Genomic DNA, 24394 nt, shown 5'->3' on the forward strand with positions numbered 1-24394 from the left:
CTGAGACGTTTATTTTCTAAACATAACGTCCCAGTGGCTTTTAAACCCCAAAATACATTACGGCAAAGACTGGTTCATCCCAAAGATCCAGTCCCCTGGCACAGAGTAATGTTGTGTATGCTGTTCAGTGTCAGGAGGGCTGTGATCAGTCTTACATCGGGGAAACTAAACAGCCACTGGCCAAAAGGATGGCCCAGCACAGAAGATCAACATCATCAGGCCAGGACTCTGTGGTCTACACTCATCTCCAGGCCAGCGGTCACTCTTTCAGGGATGAAGATGTTCACATCCTGGACAGAGAGGAACGATGGTTTGAGAGAGGAGTAAAAGGAGGCCATCTTTGTGAAAAGAAACCGTCCATCGTTAAACAGGGGTGGAGGCCTCCGGGTTCAACTGTCCCCCTCTTACAATGCTGTGATTGCTAGTATCACTCAGCCCTCTGTGAACAGTAAACAGCCATCAGTGTGCCAATGATCCATTGTTAGGCTGTTGGTCCTTCTTGAGCATGTGATCAGCTGGTTTTGGTTGTCAGCAGCAAAACTGGTTGATCCACTCTGAGACGGTGCTATTCAAGAGACTGAGCTGAATACAGCTCCTCAGACTGAGGAAGTCTCTTGGATGAGAGACAAAACGTTTCTATATTTTTTTGTTGATTTATTTTGTTTTGTTTTTTTGAATGTCCAGAGGACCAGATTTAACTTTTTTAGAACCTACTACAGATAATATCTGGCCTCCATTCAAAGTGATGTTTACAGCTACGGACTCAAACTGGTTTGGGATTGCTTTAGCAGACACAAGACCAGAAACCAAAGAACCTCTGATGTAAATGGTGACTTCACCCCCCCCCCCCTTTTTTTTTGATGATCACAGCGATAGATGTTAAAACCATTGATTACTAGGTCATTATTCAGTACAGATTTGTTGAGCCAGGTTTCAGAGAAGAAGTTGTTGAAGTTGAAGAAGTGTCATCTCTGCAGGCCAGATATTGAACTGTTAGCACTAAGTTGTCATCCATATTATTTGCCAAGAGAGTTCACCAGTGTTATTTTGGAAACTGTTTACATTCCACCCAATGCTGTTGCCGAGACTGTGTGTGATGTCATCAGCTCTGAGGTTGCTAAGCTACAGACACAACACCCTAGTGCGTTTGTTGCAATATCTGGGGATTTTAATCATGTCTCACTCTCTGAACACTTCCGACATGCCAACAGTTTGTCAGCTGCTCTACCAGAGAAAACAAAACGCTGGACTTGTTTTATGCAAATGTCAAGGATTCATACATCGCTAAAGCAAGATCCACAATCTTATTTTTCTCTGCTCAAAATATAAACCCCTTGTTCAGAGACAACCTGTAATAAAGAGAACAGTGAGAAAATGTTCAACGGAAGCTGAATAAGCCCTGTGAGGTTGTTTTGAGGCTACAGACTGGGATGTACTGTGCCAGCCACATGGAGAGGACATCAATGCCATGACTGAGTGTGTGACAGACAATATAAAAATCTGTGTAAACAACACCATCCCCACCAGAACAGTGAGATGCTTCCCCAGTAACAAACCCTGGATTACCACTGACCTGAAGGAACTGCTATACCAGAAAAAAAAGCCTTCAGAGAGGGAGACAGGGAATTATTGAGGAGTACACAGAAGAAACTAAAAGTCACGATAAGAAACAGCAAGGAGGTGTACAAGAAGAAGCTGGAGAGCAAGCTCCAGCAGAACAATATCAGTGAGTTGTGGTCAGGAATGAAAAAGATCACAGGCTTCAAGCAGAAGGAGGATCAGAAGGATGTAAACCTGGACAGAGCCAATGAACTGAACACATTCTTCAATAGGTTCTGTTCAGGAACAAGCTCAGCATCCTCCTCTCTTGCCCACAACTGTAGTGAACTTGACCTGATGTCAAAACTAAGCCTAAGGTCAAAACCCTTGACCTTAAGAACCTTGTGGGACAGAAACTGTCATTTCATTGATTTGAATCCAGAAATACAGGTTCACCCATCCTGAGACTTTCTTTCTTGAAATATCAAGTGAAAGAACACTCTCTTTTCTATTATCATTCCTGTTTTACAAATGTTTGATAATCAAAGTGTTTTAGTTCAAACATTTTAGATGTTACAGTGAACTAATCAATTTTATTAACTGTAAAACAGTAACAATGATTTTTTAGTTGCTTATGCAAAGTAGAATTCATGTTAAGGCCTGTTACAGAGTAATTATGCATTTTCTGAGTTCTGTCTTTGAATGAGCAAGTGTGCGTTTTCCAAGGTCAGGAGTCGAAGCAGACATGTGTTGGAACAACTGTCTTGTTTTAAATCCTCTCAGACGTAAACAGAGGAGTTGGCACCTGTTTCTCCAAACTCGCCAAAATATTTCTCTCTCTGTCTCTGAGAACATTTTAATCTGTTCCATAACAATTCTTGCTGTTTTCTGACTTCTAGTAACCTCTTACGTCACAAACCACACCCCTGTCTGGTTGATATTGACCAATCAGGAACTCTCGAATATACCTGAAATAGAGCTCTTTAAAATGCCGGTACTTCCTAGTTCTCTCAGTGCGGAGAAGCTCTGTGATGATCGCAGCTCCAGTCGTTTGGGAGAACAGAAGTCCAGTCATGATAAGGCTCTTCCGAGTTTGGATTATAACATCTTCCACCTCTGAGTGGAACTTCTGAAGGACTCCACTCATGTGAAGTCCACTTGCTGAGGTGAGCTTGTGTCGGACGGAATCTCGTCACTACTTCGGACGAGTCACAGCCATCCTATGGAGACGCTGGACAGGTAGCGTTAACTGGAACTCCGTATCTGCTGATTCATCTTCAGAGAGGTAACGAGTCAAGTTTACTACCGAGCGTACCGAGGAAAAGCTGGGTTCGAATGGAGAGTGTCGGTTCTGGTCAACACTCCCCCTCACACACCATCTTTTACTCCCTTTAAACTTCATTTTCCATCTTTAAATTCTTCTATCAAGTAGAAATCCTTCCAGATAATTTAGAAATGTCTGTGTAAAGTGCTCATCCACCGCCGTGTGGATAATTGATCATAATTGTACAGCCCGCTGATTAATTATGTTGTTATTCTCATATTTTGCCAAATTAATGTAAATGTTTGATGTTAAACTTTGATTCTGTAAATAAATGGCCACATTCATTTTGATGGGTCAAAGATGAATAACGTCTCACGTTACATTTTATTAAATTCAATGCACGTTTTATTCAGTCCAGAAAAATGAAGAATCCGTTTTAATTGATGAATATATCTAAGCATCTGTTCGTCTATACAGCCAAACAGATATACCACCCTCCTTTGACCCAAAGCTGTCTTGTTACACCTCAAATATTGTATCTACCACATCGGTCGTGGACCCTTCTTCTTCTTCATGTTGATCTTCAACCAAATCAGAAGATGCTGATACCTCCTTTGCCTCCCCCCTCTGTGCCTCTAGAAGTCAGGTGAGGAAGCAGCTGGACAGACTGAACCAGAATAAGGCTGCAGGTCCAGATGGTGTCAGTCCCAGAGTCCTTAAGGTCTGTGCAGAGCAGCTCTGTGGGGTTCTGCAGCACCTCTTCAACCTTAGCCTGACCCAGAAGGTTCCAGTGTTGTGGAAAACCTCCTGCCTTGTCCTAGTACCAAATAAACCTCACCCATCAGTCCTCAATGACTATAGACCTGTTGCCCTGACACATCATGAAGGTCCTAGACAGACTTATGTTGGCCCACCTGACTAAACAAACAAGCACATATCAGGACCTAATGCAGTTTGCTTATCGGTGTGGACTTGGAGTTGAAGATGCCATCATACACCTGCTTCAGCAAACTCACTGTCATCTAAAAAAGTCAGACAGCACTGTGAGAGTCATGTTCTTTGATTTCTCCAGTGCATTTAACACAATCCAGCCTGATTTGCTTTGTCAGAAACTCCAGAAGACTCAGGTGGAGTCCTCAACAATCACCTGGATCAAAGATTACCTGACAAATTGACCACAGTTTGTGAGACTGAAGGGTTGTGTGTCTAACCAAGTGGTCAGTAGCTCAGGAGCACCACAGGGGACTGTACTAACACAATTCCTTTTCACTCTGTACACCTCAGATTTTCAGTACAAAACAGACTCCTGTCATCTGCAGAAATATTCAGATGACTCTGCAGTAGTCGGGTGTATCAGATATGGAAAATAAGCTGAATACAGGGAACTGGTGGACCGCATGGTGTGGAAACAATCATCTCATCTTGAATGTGAACAAAACAAAGGAGATGATTGTAGATTTCAAGAGAAACAGGAACAGGTCCAACCTTATTTCCATCATGGGAGAAGAAGTGGAGGTGGTGGGAAGTATAAATATCTTAGGGTTCACCTGGACAACAGACTGGACTGGAAATAAAACAGTGAAGCCATATACAAGAAGGGACAGAACAGATTGTATTTCCTGAGGAAGCTGAAGTCCTTCAATGTTTGCAGCAACATGCTGCATATAAGTCTGTTGTAGAGAGTGCTCTCTCTTCTGCCATCATCTGCTGGGGTAGCAACACCAGAGCAAGTGACTTAAAAAATCAACAAGCTCATAAAGCAGGCTGGATCAGTTCTGGGGACTCCTCTAGAACCTTTGGAGATGATTATACAAAGAAGGATTCTTCATAAAATGAAGAACATAATAGACAACCCTCAGCACCCTCTTCATGCAACTGTCATGCAACAACAGAGTGTCTTCAGTCAGAGTCTTCTTCAGATCCACTGTAAGACAGACTGGTACAGGAGATCCTTCCTTCCCACAGCCATCAGCATCTAAAACAACTCTTTAATGAATCCAGGATGATGAGTTACATCAACATTTAATTTCCCTCTGGGATTAATAAAGTATTTTTGAATTGAATTTGAATTGATGTGTAAGTTCTGTCTGTTATTCTTGTTTGTTGTCACGCTGTCATTGGGTCTACACAGTCTCGTCCTGAACCAGATGTATACCAGTCCTGACCTACTCTGTAATCCTAGTTTTGTAAGTGTGCTGCCACGTCAGCTGTTTAATTTATTATCATTAAAAATTATTTATTTTTGTACCTCCTGAGTCGAGTCCATGCCTGCAACTGTTGGGTTCATTCCTGCCTGACAAAACCCTGACCAAAATGTTATAGATTGTCCATAAATGTTACATCACATTGGAAGACTACTGGGGATATGGCGACCTGAAGGGGGCAGGTCCATGCGCTTGCCAGAAGGAGTCTTCAAACAAATATAGGCTTAATTTGAATCCATACACTCTTATAGATATGAAAGTCGTTGCTTGCTCAGGGTATCTCCTGTGATATTGAACTTGGGAGTTTAAACTATGTGCCATTTGGGCACATCGACTGAGTGGTTTGTTAGAAGTTTAATGTTGCTGGAGGCCCGATCCAACCTAATCTGAATTATAACCTAGTTTGGACCAGATCAGATCAGCCTCAGCTACTCACACTGAGCAGTCCCAGGGTCAACACCCGATAAGGAGTCATTTTTGTTTGTTTGCTTCCAACACTTAGTTAGATTTGCACATCATCCCATTATCCACCATCAGAAATGAATAAGACAAATGACGTCATAATTATGCCCCTTTTCCATTAGTACCTGTAGTACAGGTAAAGCATGTCTCTACTCTACTCTGTACGGTACAGGTTGTGTTTCCATTATGCTTTCAGTACTGGTTCCAGTGGGTGGGGTTCAAATTGACGTCACCACCTCTCACCAGCTGGTGGCGCTGAGACGCTGAAACTGTTTTCAGTACAGGGTGAAAATTTATTTTGATGTTGTGTGTATGTATGTGTGTGTGTATGTGTGGGTCTATATATATATATATATATATATATATATATATATATACATATATATATATATACACACATACATATTTATATGTATATACACACACATATATATGCAAACACAAATATATATGTACATACATGTATATATATATATATATATATATATATATATATATATACATACATATATACTGTATATATATTAAATCTCTGATGAACCAGATTCAACAAAAACATCTAGATTTAAATTTTTATATGTTTTCATCATCATTTGATGTATTTGCACTCATTGTGTCTACTTTTAATGCTCATTTTAGATGTGTGGTTTTGTTTCTTGTTCACATATATACATTTTATTTTTAGCTTTGATTTAAAGTTCTTGTTTTGTGATTTGTACATTTGTGGATTAAAATAAAGTTGAACTGAAGGTCATCTCTTCTTTAAACATGTTTGAGGGAAATATTCCTGAGAGATCCAATAATTTTTTTAAAAATTTTTTTATGATTTTCAGCTGAGTTAACAATCATTAAAGTGAAAACAAGAGTTCATGATAAAGCTGGCACCGTTTATTTTATTATTTTTTTTAATCTTCAACGCTAAAAATATATATATATATATATATATATATATATATATTTTTATGACCAGCTGGTTTCACACGATCCTCTCCTCTGGAGCCAGGATGAGCAGGCGTCATCTTCCCAGCTCCGAGCTCAGCTGGTGACTCGCAGAAGGCCGTTGCCAGACCCCAGCCTCGTGTAATTATGAAGGCCTGACCCACGCAGACAGGGACAGAGACGGTTCTGGGACGAATGGTGGAAGCGATTTTTAAAAACATTTTACGTGTAAAAAAAAAAATTTTTTTTTAAATCGCTTCAGAAATGTTTTAAAACATTTTTTGTATAAAAACAAAATATTTGTTTGTTTAAAAATTGCTTCCACTGTCCGTCCCAGACTGTCCAGTCCGCCTGACTGCCGGGTGGGATCGGGATTCGGCCTTCGTGATTACGCGCGGCCGGGGTCTGGCAACGGCCATCTGCGAGTCACCAGCTCCAGCTTAGCAGTGACCAGCGGAGCTCTGAGCACACAAGGCTGGTATCCGGAACCCGAGCCTCCGAGTCGGCACAACGAAGGATATTCTGCGGTGACCAGAGGAACTCGGAGCCGGGGAGATGACACTCTGCCCGGCCTGGCGCTCTGAGGCTCCGGTGAGAGGACCGGAGTACACCAGCAGAGCTCCATCCAGCTTGCTCTGAATTATGTCGTCAGCCACCAAGCACAAAAAACATCAGCACGTCAGCATTAGACCAAGATGTTGTCAGTATTGTTTTTAAAATCTTTAAAATAAGTTCAGCCGCTGCTCCAGCCGAGAAATTGCAAATGGCGGATAATTGTTTTGAAAAGTTACTGAAGGATCCAGTGACTCCGCCCCCGACTCCACCCCCGACCAATCAGTGACCGACAGTGTTCTGACGTCACATTTTAGTACCTCTTTGTTCGGATTAGAACCACAGAGCCAAGGGTCCTGAAAATAGTAACAGGTGCTAAGTACAGGTACTAATGGAAAAGCCTCAGAAACGGGCCAAGTCGGGTCCAGTCGGCCCGTACCGGTACTAATGGGAAAGGGGCATTAGTCACCCCACTAATACACTCTGATAAGCTGTGCCCGCCCCGGATGTGGAGGCAGAGCCAAGGGCCAACATAAGCTGGGGCGTTCTGTTGCACGGGGCCTCCACTTCCACTTCCAGGTTAAGATGAGTTGGACGAATGCCTCAGTGCTGAGCTTGTAACTTTTCCTGCTTTATCGACATTAAATGGTAAATAGAATTTACCTCTCCTGACTTTATTGAGTTTGTGTGAGTTTCCTCTCCACCTGGGAACAAAAGAACTGGAAGGGTGCCTTGGTCGGACGGCTGATGTTATAAAAGTCAGCTTTTCAAGCAGGGCTGATGAGAGTCTAGCAGAATACAGCTTATCGAACTGCGGCCATCTTGCACCCCCCGAAACCATCCATCTTTAAATGGGGCTGAGGTTTCCCTGTTCAACTGTCCCTCTATTACAATACTGTTATTGCGTTATTACTAATATCACTCAGTCCCCTGTGAATAGCAAGCGGCCATCAGGGCACTAATGATGGGTCATTAGAATAGAATAGAATAGAATAGAATAGAATAGAATAGAATAGAATAGAATAGAGTAGAAACAGCCTTTATTGTCCCACGGACGGGAAATTCAAGTTTAACAGCAGCAACAGATAAAAAGAATTCACACAAATGTTCCTAAATGTTAATAAACAATATAATATACAAGTATAAAAAAATAAGATAAACAATATCAATAATAATGTTCAATATGTATTGGAACATTGATAAGAACAGACTATTTACAGTACAGTATTACAGGCAGAGTGTATGTTTCAGCAGAGGTCAGCATGTATTTAATCCTTATTGAGTTGTTGGGAGCAGTGATGGTTGTAGAGTCTAACAGCTGCTGGGAGGAAGGACCTGCGGTGACGCTCCTTTGTGCATTTAGGATGCAGGAATCTGTCACTGAATGAGCTCTCCAGTTCAGCAACAGCTTCATGCATGGGGTGGGAGACGTTGTCCAGCAATGATGTTATTTTAACTAGAGTCCTTCTGTCTCCCACCACCTGCACTGGGTCGAGGGGGCGTCCAAGCACAGAGCTGGTCTTCTTGATGAGCTTATCTAGCTGCTTCTTCTCAGCTGATGATGAGCTGCTGCTCCAACACACAACACCATAGAAGATGGCTGATGCCACTACTGAGTCAAAGAAGGTCTTCAGGAGCACCCCCTGCACTCCAAAAGACCTCAGTCTCCTCAGCAGGTAGAGTCTGCTTGGACCCTTCCTATAAAGTGCATCAGTGTTGTGAGACCAGTCCAGCTTATTGTTCAGGTGAACACCCAGGTACTTTTAAGATTCCACGATCTCGATGTCCACTCCCTGGATGTTCACCAGGGTCAGTGAGGTGGGTCTGTGCCTGCGAAAATCCACCACCAGCTCCTTAGTTTTAGCAGTGTTGATCAGGAGGTGGTTCTGCTGGCACCAGTCCACAAAGTCTAGAGTCCGCTGTCTGTACTCTGAGTTGTCCTCACCTGTGATGAGGCCGACTATGGCAGAGTCATCAGAGAACTTTTGCATTAGGCTGATGGTCCCCCTTCATCATGTGAACAACTAGTTATGGATTTTCTGATGCATGCTCAATAATCCAGGTAGAAAAATCTAAAAAAGTTAAATCTGGTCCTCTGGACCAGTTATGGATGTCAACAACAAACTGGTTGATACACTATGAGAAGGTGCTATTTCCAAGACTGAGTTTAGTGCAGCTCCTCAGACTAACAGTCTTTTGGATAAAAGACAAAACTTTTCAACAAGTTTTTCTTTTCTTTTCTTTTATCCATCCATAGGACCTTACTTAACTTTGTTGAATGTTTCTACTTGGATTATTAAGCATGCATCAGAACATTTTATGGACAGACTTTCTCAGTGCATCCAGGGGGTGGAGGGATTCTGGTTCGGTGGACTCAAGATTCAGTCCCTGGAGTTTGCAGATGATGTGGTTCTGTTGCTTTCATTGTGCCGTTATCTTCATCTCACACTGGAGAAGTTTACAGCTAGGATGAGGCTCAGAACCTCAAAATTTTAGGCCATGGTCCTCAGTCAGAGGGTGGACCCTGAGTTGGGGTTGAGGTTCTGCCTCAAGTTGAGGACTTCAAGTATCTCTGGTTTTGTTCACAGTGCGGGAAGAATGGAGCATGAGATCTACAGACAAATCAGTGCAACTTATGCAGTAATGTTAAATCTGTGTCGGTCTATTGCGTGAAAAGGGAGCTGAGAAGAAGTTCTTGGTTTACTGCTTGGTCTTTGTTCTTACCCTCACTTGTAGTCCAGAACTTTAGGTAGTGACTGAAAGAAAACACCACCAGCCTGATCAAGAAAGCTCATCCGAGACTCTACTTCCTCAGGCGGCTGAAACAAGCTGGACTGGGAAGCTCAGTCCTCACCTCCTTCTACAGGTGTGCAGTGGAGAGCATCCTGTGCTCCAGCATCAACGTGTGGCATGGAGGCTGCACAGCTGCAGAAAGAAAAGCTTTGCAGAGAGTGGTGAAGGCTGCACAGAAGATGTTGGAGTCAGTCTCCCCACCATCACAGACATCTACACCCCCAGATGCAGGAAAAGAGCCACTTACATCATGAAGGACCCCACTTACCCAGCACACACACTTTTTGCCCCACTCCCCTCAGGAAGGAGGTTGAGGAGCATTAAGTGTAGAACCACTAGACTGAGGAACAGCTTCTACCCTGAGGCTGTTAGACTCATGAATATCTAACCAGAATAATCACTGTGAAAAATCACATCATGTTGCTGCTGATCTGTTTCATGTTGCTGCTGATCTGTTTCATGTTGCTGCTGATCTGTTTCATGTTTATGTGTTCATGCGTGCTCATCTGTTCACACAGACTCATGATCATGTTTGTGATGCTGCTCAATGTATTGTTTTTATGCTATTAGTGTTTAGTGTATTTTAGTTGATGTTTTTCTTAGTTCAAATCTTAGATGTTATTATTGTTTTTCTTTTATATTTTATTGTTGGGTGTAACTGGGACCCTGTGTACATAATTTCGCACCACCGCATGTACCACATGCACCACATGTGGACTAAAAAGGCTAAAATGAGGCTCACACTGCCTCTCCCCTCATGCTGAACCCTGTCGCTGAACCCCCCACCACCACAGCTCAAAAACCGTCGATACAAACAGTGCACAGTTTACATGTGTCTTCGTTCCCCCGTCGAAAAAACTCACAGCAAGTTATCTAGAGAAAACACTGAGATAAATGCACTCTTCTTTGTTTATCCAGGTAAATCTGATTTAGTGAATCAGGACTGTAGTTCCTGCACAGTTTCAGTTTGTGCAAACCAAATTAGTCATAATATGACACATAATTCATATTTTCTAAACTTCCTGTCAGTTTGGAAAACTCAAGAAAGCTTCTGCTCTGCTGAAAGAAACAAAATGATCTTGAGGAAGAGGTTCTTCCAAGCACGGCTTCAGATACTTGACCCAGTTCTGCTCTGAGTTTGTTTCTCATGATAGAAAATATCTGGTTGGTATCATCTGTACTGTTATTAGAATTCATATGAGTCAGAGCATGAGACCAACTCGTCCTTTATTTTGTTTTTGTTGCATAAAAACGTGCAGCGTGAAGAAGGCAACAATAATTACAGACGGAATATGAGGAGGAAATAAACTTCATGCACATCAATCAGCAAAATAAGGCCAGCTCACTAGAGAAAAACTGCTTATTTATGACAGTGCCACAGAAACACTGACAGAGACCAGAGACTCCCACCAAAATGAAATCAGGCTCAATATGTCATGAACAAATGGCCTTTCTGACCCGTCCCATGCTTGAACCTGCAGCTCTATGATCGTGAGACCACCGCATTGACGGCAGAGCGACCACAGCACTGTCAGAAAGTAATAAATGGATATATGTCTACAATTCTTTCATTTTTAAGTCAACCTCGTTCAAAATGGTCACTGCAGCTATTAAAATTATGTTAACTCAGTTCATTTTACAGACACTGAGCTGGAGTCTGGTGTGGTAGTCACTGAGAGTCATCCCCAACACGGACTCTGAGCGCCAACAGATTGAGACATGTCTTAAAAAGACTAAAAAGGCTAAAATGTTGTATTTTATGAGTTCAGCTCTTACACTCTGTTCAGCCTCTTGATGCTCATTAGATTAGATGTTGCTGTTTTTGTGCTCATTCTGATTCTTATTTAAAGACGTGACATCACCCGCAGCATGCTGTTTACAGACAGATGCTGCACATTAGCATGTGGGTCTGAAGTTGTTCAGTCAGAACAGAATAACTTATTATGACTTGGATCGATCCTCATCCTCCTACCTGACTGATTAAATGAGATCTGAGCGTTCAAATGGAGGTCATTCTGAAAACAACACGTGATTCAGAACCACACACGAAAATGACCTGGGTCTGGCTGGTCACATTCAGAACCTCACCTTTAGCTGCAGTGTGAACCCAGCCAAAGTTTATATATCTGGCATGAAAGGCAGCGGGTGATACTCATTATTTGTGACAGCCTGTCACATCGTTTTTTAAATAATAAATATAAATGCATTTTGGAAAATATAACATAAATAACGTATTCTCATGTGCAGTAACAGGAAGTCATGTCAGTAACAGGAAGTAATTCAAAGGAGTCAAGATGGCTCCTAGATGCCAAAATGGCCACTTTCAGCTGGGCTGCAGCATCAAGGGCTCCCGATGAAAACCCAGTTTTTGAATCGGATCCATGCCTGGCTCTGCTCACCTTAAGTGTGTGAATTAGAGTCGAACCGAACTGATGGGCATAAGAGAGGGTTTATCTCTGGATACAGCCGCTATCGACAACAATTTGCAAATTACGCTCAGCAGACTGCAGCTTCTACGGACATCAGCGTAGAGGCAGCAGTGCTCTAATGGGAAGAGGAGGTGCTGTGCCTGGGGGAAAAAGAGGGGAAGCCAGGCTGGTGTGTCAGTAAGACTGAAGGCTAATGATAAGGCTAACAGACTCCCAATCCCATCTCTCTTTCTGTCCAATGTTCACTCCTTGGAAAATGAGCTGGATCTGCTTTGACTGAGTGAGTGCCTCAGAGGAGATTAGAAAATGTGCTGTTCTCTGTCTCACAGAGACATGGCTTAATAATAACATGCCGGACTCAGCATTCCTGCTGGATGATAGACTTTTCTTTCGGGCAGACCACTGCACCAAGCTAACAGGGAAAACACAGGAAGGCGGAGTGTGCATCTACGTAAACAAAGGTTGGTCCACAAATTGTGTCCTGATAAACAGTTCCTGCTCCGAAGCTTTATTTACCTCGTGAGTTTTCAGCAATGTATATAATTGGCGCCTATATAGACCCGGACACTAATGCTAAAGATGCCCTGCAGCTTCATGATAGCATCAGCTTGTTGCAAAACAAGCATCCCTCAGTTTAAATGAAGGAGAGCTGGATCTGGAGGAATACACATCTGCTGTTCTCAAATACATCAGCAAGTGTGTCGATAATGTCACCACCACCAGGACTGTGAAGTGCTACCTGAACCAAAAACCCTGGCTGAATGCAGAGGTCTGTACTCCGTTGAAAGCCAGGGACATTGCCTTCAGGTCTGACAACTCACAGGAACTGAGGAAGACTAAGAAAGAGCTGGATGCTGGTATAAAGAGGGCCAATGCAACATATGCACAGAAGATCCATGAACACTTCTCCTCACAGGACCCACAGAGCATGTGGAGGGTCATTAAGGGGCGGCTGTGGCTGAGTGGTTAGAGCAGACGTCCTCCAATGCAAGAGTTGGGGGTTCGAATCCACCAGCAGTCACATGTCGAAGTGTCCCTGGGCAAGACACTGAACCCCTCATAGCCTCTGATGTGTATCCCATTAGTGTATGAATGTGATCTAAAGCACTGATTAGTCTCTTTAGAATGGTGTTCAATTAGCTTTGTAGTGATCTAGTATAGAGCTGTATGAATGGGTAAATGAGGACACAGATTGTAGTGTAAAGCACTTTGAGTGTCTTGAAATAAGATAGAAAGGCTCTATATAAGTACAGTCCATTTACCATTTAAGTGCATAACAGACTATAAAAGCAGGGGTGCACAATGCCCTAGGAAGCCATCACAGCCTGATGCTCTCAACAGGTTCTATGCACACTTTGAAGACCCAAACAGACCACCCAGCACCAGACTCACCATCTCCAGTGGAAGAGGTGTTCCTCAGTGTGACCTCAGGAGAAGTAAGGAGTAACTTCAGGAGGATTAATCTTCACAAAGTAAATGACCTAGACAACAATGGCAGCACAACAGCTCAGTGGTTAGCACTGTTGCCTCATAGAGATATAGAAGAATATAGGAGGATTTGCAGTGGAAGTGGTCTTCAGTTACCAGTACTTGGGCATGCACCTGAATGGCAAACTCAGCTGGGGCAAAACCACCACCAGCCTCATCGAGAAAGCACATCATCAACAACTTCCTCATGTAGCTGAGGCGAGCTGGACTAGGAAGCTCCATCCTCACCTCCTTCTACAGGTGTGCAGTGGAGAGCATCCTGTGCTCCAACATCAATGTGTGGCATGGAGGCTGCACATCTGCAGAAAAACACTTTGAAGAAAGTGGTGAAGGCTGCACAGAAGACTGTTGGAGTCAGTCTCCCTACTATCACAGACATCTACACATCCAGATGCAGGAAGAGGGCCACCTGCATCATGAAGGACCCTGCTCACCCAGCACACACACTTTTTGCCCCACTCCCCTCAGGCAGGAAGTTGCAAAGCGTTAAGAGCAGAACCACTAGACTGAGGAACAGCTTCTACCCTGAGGCTGTTAGACTCATACATCCCTAATCAGGATTATCACTGTGGGAAAAAAATCATTGTAATGCCACTTGATTGGTGATATGTGATGCTGGTTATCCATGCTCATGATCTCATGCTGCTGATTATTTCATGTTGCTTTATTCATTCATACTCATCTACTCACACAGACACGTTCGTACTGCTGTTGTTCGGTATATTTTTTATTTTATTTTTATTCATTCATTTGAAATAAACAAAACAAATTGTAGCAATATGAAGGATGTGAGATGGGGGAAGAAGGGCGACACTTTCTCCCCTCCACTACATTTATTTAATTTATTTAACTCTCATTAAAGTGGAGCACCAGCTGCTCAGTTTACTGACCAACAACAACTTCATGAATACATTCACCCTTTAACGATCAGAATCAGTCACTGAAGTAGAATCTGTTCATTACAGGGAGTTCTGCACCAGAACACATGAACATTCATCTGAATGAAGAGACCAAAGTTGTCTTTGAAGTTTTATTACAAAAATAATCAAACTAAAAATCACCACCAATAATAAACAAACAGTAATAATTAATCAATCAAGGCTTAGTTCTCTTATTTGAGGCTAAATTGACTCTTTGAGCAGGAATTATTTCAGTTTTATACGCGCATGAATTTAGACAAAGTTTAACCATTTTAATAAATAGTTTACTTTGGATTTTGGTTGAAAGAAGTGATTTAATGTGATCAGATAAAGTCATTTATCGTCACTGCAAGCAGGAAATGATTTATCAAGTTGCATCAGCTTCAAATAGCATAACCAGACCAAGAGTTGCATCATGTCACCAGGTTCTGCTCCTTACCGGGTCAGTGTTGATGGTACCACTCGTCTTTCTGGGGTTCTCTGGTGGATCAGACCAGAGACACCATGAGGAGGACTCGCCGGGAACTGCCCAAGGTAGCTGACCGTCACTGTGACAGCTTCAGGGGTCTGTGAGGGAACAGCTGATGAGAAGGTGCACCGTCCATCACAACCTTCAGCCGAGAACGTGAGTCTTGCAGTGAGAAAAGGCTTCATCTTCTGTGGTTATCTAAACTTCTAACAATTGTAATTTGAGTGACGTGTTTATCTGCTCAGGAGTTGAACGAGTGGACCTTGGCAAGACCACCAGGATCGGGGCCAGAGACAAACTGCTCAGTTCGGGGGTCCAAGACGAACTGTCTTTCACACAAAGAGACTTTGTGCAAAACATCAGCTCTGAGAAGATTGTTCTGATTGACTGGGAACATTGAGGCTCCCCTCTGAACAAAACAGCTTCCAGCTCAAAGAACTTTTTCACAGGTGTCTCTGAAGGAATAATGACTTTCTGAAAACAGAACAGAGAAATATGTTATTCACATTGTAATATTTCACAATTTCATTATAATGATTGAAAACAACAATCAAAATTATTCATGTTCACACTTGTTAATCAAATTAAACAAATGTCATTAATGATTTTTTTTCTTTCTTAGAAGCATAGGAAGAAATAAGATAAACATTAGTCAGACTGTAGCTGACTGTGTCCAGGAAATGTGTGGAAAAACATTAATCATTATTGAAGTCAAATTTAACTTTAAAGAACACGATTCATGGTGAGTCTGGAAGATGAATAAGGGTCACGGGTCACAGTTAGAGCAGTGCAGCTTCATGCTAGAAAAATTCATTAAAAAGAATGGTAAATGGTAAATGGACTGTACTTATATAGCGCCTTTCTATCTGCTCAAGATACTCAAAGCTCTTTACAACAATCTGTGCCTCATTTACCCATTCATACAGCTCTATACTAGATCTCTACAAAGCTAATTGAACAAATCATTCTAAAGAGACTAATCAGTGCTTTATCACATTCATACACTGATGGGACACACATCAGAGGCAGTGAGGGGTTCAGTGTCTTGCCCAGGGACACTTCGGCATGTGACTGCTGGTGGATTCGAACCCCCAACTCTTGCATTGGAGGACGACTGCTCTAACCTCTCAGCCACAGCCGCCCAAAAGAAAACACAATGGGTGCGGAAAGAAGAAAAAAGATATAGTGTATAGTGTATTGAGCATGCATCAGGATATAGTGTATTGTTCTGCACTATTAGTGTTTAGCATATTTGTTAGTTTATATCAGATCCTTATTATTGTTTCTTTTTACAATTCATATCTTTGCTATTGATGGATGTAACTGGAACCCTGTGTATATTTTTGTTCCACCTCATGTGATGCAAATGACAATAAAACCTACTTAAACTTGAACTTGGGTCATAGAGCATCACTACAATGGCTGACAACACAGACTGATTGTTTTGGCAGCATGACAGCTCACTGGTTAGCACTGTTGCCTCACAGCAAGAAGGTCCTGGCTTCATATCCCAGTTGGACCTGGGGTCTTTCTGTGTGGAGTTTGTATGTTTTTCTTGTGCTTGCGTGAGTTTTCTCCAGGTCCTCCAGTTTCTTCCCACAGACCAAAAACATGCATGTTAGGCTGCCTTCAGGCCCAGGTCTCCCTTGCTAAAGAAATCTGTGATCGTAATGGGATTTGTCTGGTCAAATAAAGGTTAATAAATAAATAATAAATTTCGGTCTCATTCGGAGACACAAGTTCAAATAAGATTTTCCCAATAAACAAAGAACAGGAATTTCCCCAATGATGTCACTTCCTGTTGCACTTTGGCTGAGCCAAGATCAAAAGGGAATATGCCTGTTATGTGAGAAACGGGGTAAAATCATGTTATGGCAACTTTCTTAAATGTTATAAAGTTTTCTTCCACGTTAAGTATTTGTAGGATTTTCATTTTTCAGGCATTTTCAGGTATATTGTTGGTGAAACCATATCAATTAAATTATCTCTCCTGAGACTTCGTCACAATGTGTAGCTCTTGGACTATTTGTTCAGGATGACTCTAAGATACTACCATATCAATATTCACCATATATGTTTTGAATTCAATTTGATCTTTTACAAATGCAAAACCCAAACATGCTGAGACAAAACTGACCTCAGCGCTCTCAAATGTTCTGCGGTGAAACAGGAAGTAATAAGAGACTGTTCTACTCACCCTGGAGAGGACGACCTCTAAGGTGATGTTCTGAGGAGCAGCACCGGGCACTGCAGAGACACAGAACACATTGCTTACTTTCAGTCTGCTCGTATGAGAAACATTTAAATGTTCTGATGACCCAAAAATTTGTCTGAGGGTGTCTATTCACACTCTTTCTGTTCATTTTCAATGGATCCTGAGAATTTAAAAGTCTCAACGGACAGTTGACTGTTACACCAATTACAAAAAGGAGAACAATACAAAGCACAAGTTATGGCATCAGCTCAGGCAGTAAGTAGACAGGCAAACGCTGCAACAGCGTTCAGCCTCAAACAAGTGATTGCGTTGCCACAGAGGATCACTACGACCATGCTGACAGATGTGGTTGCACAAACCCAACAACCAACAAAGTTCTGTCACTGCTGTCCAGCCAAGACTGGGTTTGTCTTCTGTTTAGGATAAAAACTGAAGGGCTTTACTGGACAACTGAGTTGGGAAAGCTAAAAAAAAGCACAACACAAGCTAAAAGCTAAATGTAGAACAAGGCTGGATAATAGTAGCAAGGTTACCTAAAAGCTTAGCCTAGCAAAAGGGTAGCTAAAAATAAAATGTATTAAGAGGAAAAAAATAAACATAAAATAATGCCTAGAAGCTAAAAGTTGATAAAGGTTTGCTTAACGATAAAAGCACTCAAAACACTAGCAAAAAGCTAAATGTAGAACAATGCTATGTAAGGGGGGAAAGGGTAGCAAAAGCTAAAAATACCAAAATGTTAGCCAAAATCTGAAACTAGAAAAAACGGTGACTAAAATATTTATTTAGCAAAATCCTAGCTGAAAGCAGCAGAATGTATTTTTGTGAGAGAAATAACTGTAAATAAAGACATTTTTTGAAAAGTATAAAAGTTGCAAAGAAAAGTCATAGTTTTAGTCTCTTGAAAATAGTTTACCATTTTGACACATTATGGCTAAAATTTCAGTTAAGACAATTAGGATGCAGGGGACGGACAAAAGAAAAAGGCAAATCTGAGGGACAGAAAAAGAAAGTGGAAGATCAAAGTCAAAGTCAAAGTTTCTTTATTTGTCATTCGCACCACATGTGGTACATGTGGTGGTATGTAACTGTGTACACAGGGTCCCAGATAGATCCAACAAAAGTATAAATTGAGATGAAAAACAGTCATAAGATCTAAGATATAAACTAAGAAACACGTCAAAGTCCAGACCTGAATCCAATCGAGAATCTGTGGAAAGAGCCGAAGACTGCTGTTCACAAACGCTCTCCATCCGACCTCACTGAGCTCGAGCTGTTTTGCAAGGAAGAATGGGCAAGAATTCCAACATTTTTCACTCAGGTGTTTTGTGTTCAAAATGTTGGATTTTATACCTGGATTATTGAGCATGGACTTTGTTGTTTTCAACTAGTTTGACAAGACTGTCAACAAGGAAGAGGGCCGGCAATGGAGGAGAGGCGTACCAAAGAGACCATCTTATCACAAGCAGAACTAGTTTGTTCCACTTTTGAGTAAGCTGTTGGGGGAAGAATCAGTTTTGTTGTGTGTTTCCTTGACTAATGAAGTCTTCCGGATCGAAGGTGAAAAGCTTCAGCACAAAGAAAGAAACTGTCCAGATGACCTGACTGAAAAATGTTGGGATTATATCTTTATGTTTGAAGCCTGAAATGTGGCAAATGGTTGAAAAGTTCAAGGGGGCTGAATACGTTTGCAAGGCACTGTACATAAAAAAGCCAATTAGTAAAGTTCTCTATCTAAGGAATCCAGCAGACAAATTGAATCTTGGCTTCGTTGCAGTCTCCCAACCTAAGCAAGCACAGTAGCAACAGTGGAAAGGAAAAACTCCCTTTTAAAAGGAAGAAACCTCCAGCAGAACCAGATTCAGGACAAGCGGCCATCTGCTTTGACCGGCTGGTTTGAGAGGACAGGAAGGAGAGACAGACGAACATAGAATGGTAGGTCCAGATATAGGTGCAAGTGTACATGAAAGACAAAAGACACATGTTAAGGATAGAAAAAAAAATTACAAATACAAAACAGGTTGAGCAGAGTAACTAAAGACAGAAGTAGAGTGAAAATTGTGGTCAGTTTGTCCTCCAGCAGTCTAAGCCTATAGCAGCATAACTAAGGGACAGCTTAGGAAACCCAAGCCGAACCTAACTATAGGATTTAGCAAATAGGAAAGTCTTAAACCTCGTTTTAAAACTGGATAATGTGTCAGCCTCACGGACAGAGATTGGAAGTTGGTTCCAAAAGAGAGGAGACATAACTAAAAGCTCTGCCTCCCATTTTGTTTTTGTAAATCCTAGGAACCACAAGTAAAGCTCCAGCCTGAGAGCAAAGTGCTCTGTTAGGAAAATATGGAACAACAAGATCTGTAATATAAGATGGAGCTAGGTTGTTGAGAGCTTTGTAGGTTAGAAGTAAGATTTTGAATTCTATTCTGGATTTGACAGGAAGCCAATGGAGAGAAACTAAAACTGGAGAAATATGATCTCTCCCAGTAACTCCAGTTAAAACTCTGGCAGCAGCATTTTGGATCAACTGAAGACGTTTGAAAGAAGTATTTGGACATCCAGATAATAAACCATTGCAATAGTCCAGTCTAGACATGACAAATGCATGAACCAGTTTTTCTGCATCATTTTTAGATCAGATGTTTCTAATGTTAGTGATGTTACGCAGGTGGAAGAAGGAGGTTCTAGTAACATTTGTAATGTGGGGGATAAAAGACATGTCCTGATCAAAAATAACACCAAGACTTTTAACATTAGAGCTGGAGGACAGATTAATGCATCTAAGGAGGGAGAAAGACTGAAAAAATCATTCCTAAGGTGCTCAGTTCCAAAAACCAAAACCTCAGTCTTGTCAGTGTTCAAAAGGAGAAAATTAAGGGTCAACCAAGTTTGTATGTCTTTAAGACATGATTGTGTAATGGACTAGGCCTCCGATCAAAACCTGCCTCTGAGGACCTTCATGGGACATGAACTGTTATTTCATTGATTTGAATCCAGAAATACAAATTAGCTCATCCAGAGACTTTCTAATTGTATCCTGAACTAATCAATTGAAAGAACACTCTTTTTTTATATTATCATCACTATTTTACAATATCTTGATAATCAAAAGTGAGTTTAGTTCATACCATTTTTAAATGTTGAAGTGAACCACTCATTTTAAATCAACTGTGAAACAGTATTAATGATTTTTTAATCCTCATTTAAATTAGAAATCAAGTTAAATGTCTATTTTACAAAGTAATTATGCATTTTGATCTTCTGTCTGAAATGAGAAAGAGTGATGTCGGTCAAAAGTCGGAGACAGTCAAAAACAAGTTGTTAGAACGAGCTGTCGTGTTTTTAAACCTCTCAGACAGTAAATAAGAAAACTGGCACCTGCAGTGTTTCTCACTTCGCCAAAACATTTCTCTGTCTGTTCCTAAACATTTCTGCTGTTTTCTTGACTTGTAAAAACCCTTTGACATCACTAGAACCACACCCCTGTTGGTTGCTTCAACCAATCAGGACTTACTAAAAGTGACCGGAAGCAGAACTCTTTAAAAGTCGACACTTCCTGGAACTATTAGGCTTCTGAGTCCTCTGAGTCTTCTGAGGTTCTGTGGAGTCTTCTGGAGTAATGTCTTCTGAGTCTTCTGGGGTCTTGTGGAGTAGTTCTGGAGTGAAGTTCTGTTCTTCAGCTCTAGTAGTTCTGGAGTTTGTCCACTGCTGAGTGGAACTTCGGACTCAGTTTTCCAGTCTGATGGAGTCATCCATCTCTGCTGTGGTCACAGCGCCTCGCTGTGACTATCACCAGGCGAATGCCCTACAACTTCTGAGGAAGTTTGTTCTGTAGAACGGAGTATCTCACGACTTCTGCCGAGTCGCAGCCGCCCTGAGGAGATGCTGAAAGGTAGCATGCCAGGGACCTCTTGACCGTAGCGGACCCATCCTCTGCCAAGGTAAAGAGTCGTCACGAGCTTCACTACAAGTGTACCGCGGGCGAACTGCGTTGGAAAGGAGCGTGTTGTTCTGGTCTACAGACATACATCTTCCTTCAACATCTCCCTTTAAACTCCTCCATATTTCCCATCTTTAAACTTCTATCTTGCCAGTAATTAATCTAGAAGCCTTCAGAAATGTCTGTTGTTTTATTAAGTAAAATGTGCCAAGTTTATTAATCAGAACCAGATCAGTCTAATCAAGTGTACAATGTTTTGATGTTAAATTTTGATTCTGTTCAATAAATGACCAATTTATTTTGATGGGTCAAAGAAAATTAACGTCTCATGTCACTGATTAAACCATCTACACACAGTACCTCTGTCACATGGCTATAATTAGCTCGAAAAAGTGAGAATCCGTTATTTTAGTTTATTTAAACTTAGTTTATCTAAAATAAGTAAAGTTTTCATCCTCCACGGCCCTGCATGGAGGGATGACAGTGGAGGATATTTGTATGGCGGCTACCTGGTCATCGCCGTGCTCAATTATTCGTTTTTATCTACGTGATGTTTCTACTTTCTCCATGACCCATTCTGTTCTCAGGGTTCTGACAGAATGATTATTATTTGTTTCATGAAGCCTCACTTTTGAGCTCACACCTGCCTGCATGCAATCGCAGTGTGAGATATTTATTATCAGTCACAAGTTCATGACTGTTGATTTTATTGTTATTAATTGGTTCATCCTGTGGAGCTGTTGGCCTGCTCTGTTCATCGTTACACTGTTACAATTCGTAACCTCCGTTGTTCCTATTCACAGCAGCAGGTCTGCTATCTCAGCCTTTTTCCTCACCAGTAGGGCTGGGTACCTTTCTAAAAAAATTGGTATCGGTGTCAGTACCTTCACTTCGGTGTCTGTTCCTGGACGGTTCTTTTTTCGGTACCAATTTTGTAATTACTATTAATTCTAACAAGAATAAAATTACGTTACACATTACAGTACAAATTGTGAGTTTTATTTTTTAACTTTGGTATTTTTCTATTCCAAGCAGTTTTCTTACATAAAAATAAACAAATAATTTCCAGTTCAAAGACCAGTTACAAACCAGTGACACGTCAGTGTCTAATGGTCACTGCTACACACTGAGGACCTTTTCACTGAACAGTTTTTCTTCAGAAACATCAACATGTCTGTTTTCTGTGGACACAAACCAGCTGCTCCTGGCTGATGGTGTCTCCAGCAGTAGAACATGTTCACTCCTGGTTGTCAGTTTGACATATTGTCCCTCACATCCCACCAGCAGGTCACTGGATTCAATGATGTTAGGGTTGATGCAGACATCTGCACCCCTGTGTCTCTGCCTGAATCTTCTCTGGGGTTCTCTGGGGTTTAGGGCTCTGATCATCTCCCTAATTGACATGAAAACAAAACATCAACAATAACATGGTTGTGTTATTATTGATCAAAAAACATTATCTAGGCTGAGAGATAAAGGTTTAACTGGTCAACAAAACCCTTTAAAGTTTAATTTACCTCCAGCATGCAGCTCCACTGTAGAAAAAAGCAGCAAATTTTTAACAACAAATTCTGACTGTCCTGTGGCCCCCACCTCACTTTTCTGCCTGTCCTCACATCTGGGTCAGAACCTCCTGTGAGGAGAACATTAACATAAACAGTGAACATTAGTGAACTGTTTAAGCAGCTGACTGGATGGATGAACACATTTTTACAAGCTAAGATTTATGTTACTGTCAATCTTTAGTTAGCGTCTGAGTTTAGCTAGCTACGTAGATAAAATAAATTTACACACTAATATGTTAAATTTAGCGTTACATGGATCATAGTTTATTTCACCGCGTTGTATGTGTTAAGCTGCAGTTACGCTAACAAACGTAACTCACCAGCTGAAACTCACAGAGACGTCCTCGGAGTTCTTTGATGAAGAGTCCGGTCGTGGAGATAATGAATCAGGATGTTCAGGCTCTACTCACAGGCTGACTTTAATGGTGAGAGGAGAAGGAGGAGGGGGGAGGAGGAGGGGGGAGGCAAATGAACTCTTCTCTCCTCGCAGAAAAACACGGAGCAACTTTCTGAAGCGCGTGTTGTCGAACGTGCTGCACACGTGAACCCGTCTGTGGGCGTCACCAGCACCATAGACATAATTATACATAGATTAGGTACGGCAGCTCTATACAGCTCTGGGTGTAATCTGGGTGTAGTCTGTTTGTCATATGTCTGGTGTTTTACCTGCCTGCATGCTGAAACCACGTGACACGTTACAGCCAATAGTGAAACTTGACACCGAAAGAAGAGTGACGTTTCAATACATACACCGACCGGTGCAGTTCGGTCGGTGCCAAAAAAGAACCTCGGTTCGGTACTCAGCCCTACTCACCAGAGATCTTTTCTCTGGTGCGCTCCTGCGCATGGAGCGCGTAATTACCCAACACGTAATTACGCACACAGAAGGCTGAGTGATTAAATGTTTTTATTGTGCAAACAGGTGCTTCATTTTGTGTCTGAATGGACCCAGTGAGACATAGACTACATTCTACTTCCCCTTTAACCCACTAGCGATAGCCTTAAAGGGAGAAGCCTATACAAAAAAGAACGTTGGTTACGTAATGTAACCCCAGATTCTGTGAGTATAGGCACAGCCCTTTAAGCTCTGGGCCTCACTGGTTCCTAAATGGCTGAAGAAAAAAGCTATTTGAAAGCCGATTACCCGGTCTCACTGTAATTTATACGGACCGGGGGTGGGGCCCACACAGCCGGTGGACGCGGGCAAAAGTTTTCAGTGCTGTGCTGCGCGTGAAGGGATAAACCCACTAGCGATAGCCTTAAAGGGCTGCGCCTATACTCATAGAATCTGGGGTTACAGTACGTAACCAACGTTTTATGTTTTGATGTGACTTTAATTTCCATTTACTCTACTTTAAATGAGTAATTTTGAGTTAGTATATACAATAGTTCCTCGTTTATCAACGGGGATCCGTACCCTGAAGCCCTGCCATAAGTGAAAAAACACAGAATGTCATGATTTCAGCTATGTACCTCCGGCTGCACTCAGCTACCTTCAAGCCACTTCTCCGCTCTGTACAGAGATCAGCTGATCAGCTGCAAGAGGAAGCTTATCCTGCAGTGTGGTCTGCACAAAGGTGCAGCAGGTGCTAAATAATTCCTTTTAAATAAAAATTCCACG

At 41.8% G+C, this 24394-nt stretch overlaps 1 protein-coding gene across 1 annotated transcript in view; it reads right to left on the reverse strand.

Moving 5' to 3' along the window:
• The window catches only part of dcc (DCC netrin 1 receptor), a 506882-nt gene that overhangs the window by 291590 nt on the left and 190898 nt on the right, over positions 1 to 24394 (reverse strand). The window contains exon 10 of the mRNA XM_037692532.1: positions 17257 to 17306. Coding sequence (XP_037548460.1) covers positions 17257 to 17306 — 50 coding nt within the window. The remainder of the gene's footprint in view (positions 1 to 17256; positions 17307 to 24394) is intronic.

This window comes from Nematolebias whitei, chromosome 18 (assembly GCF_014905685.2).
Source record: "Nematolebias whitei isolate Nwh7 chromosome 18, NemWhi1, whole genome shotgun sequence".
NCBI lineage: Eukaryota > Metazoa > Chordata > Actinopteri > Cyprinodontiformes > Rivulidae > Nematolebias > Nematolebias whitei.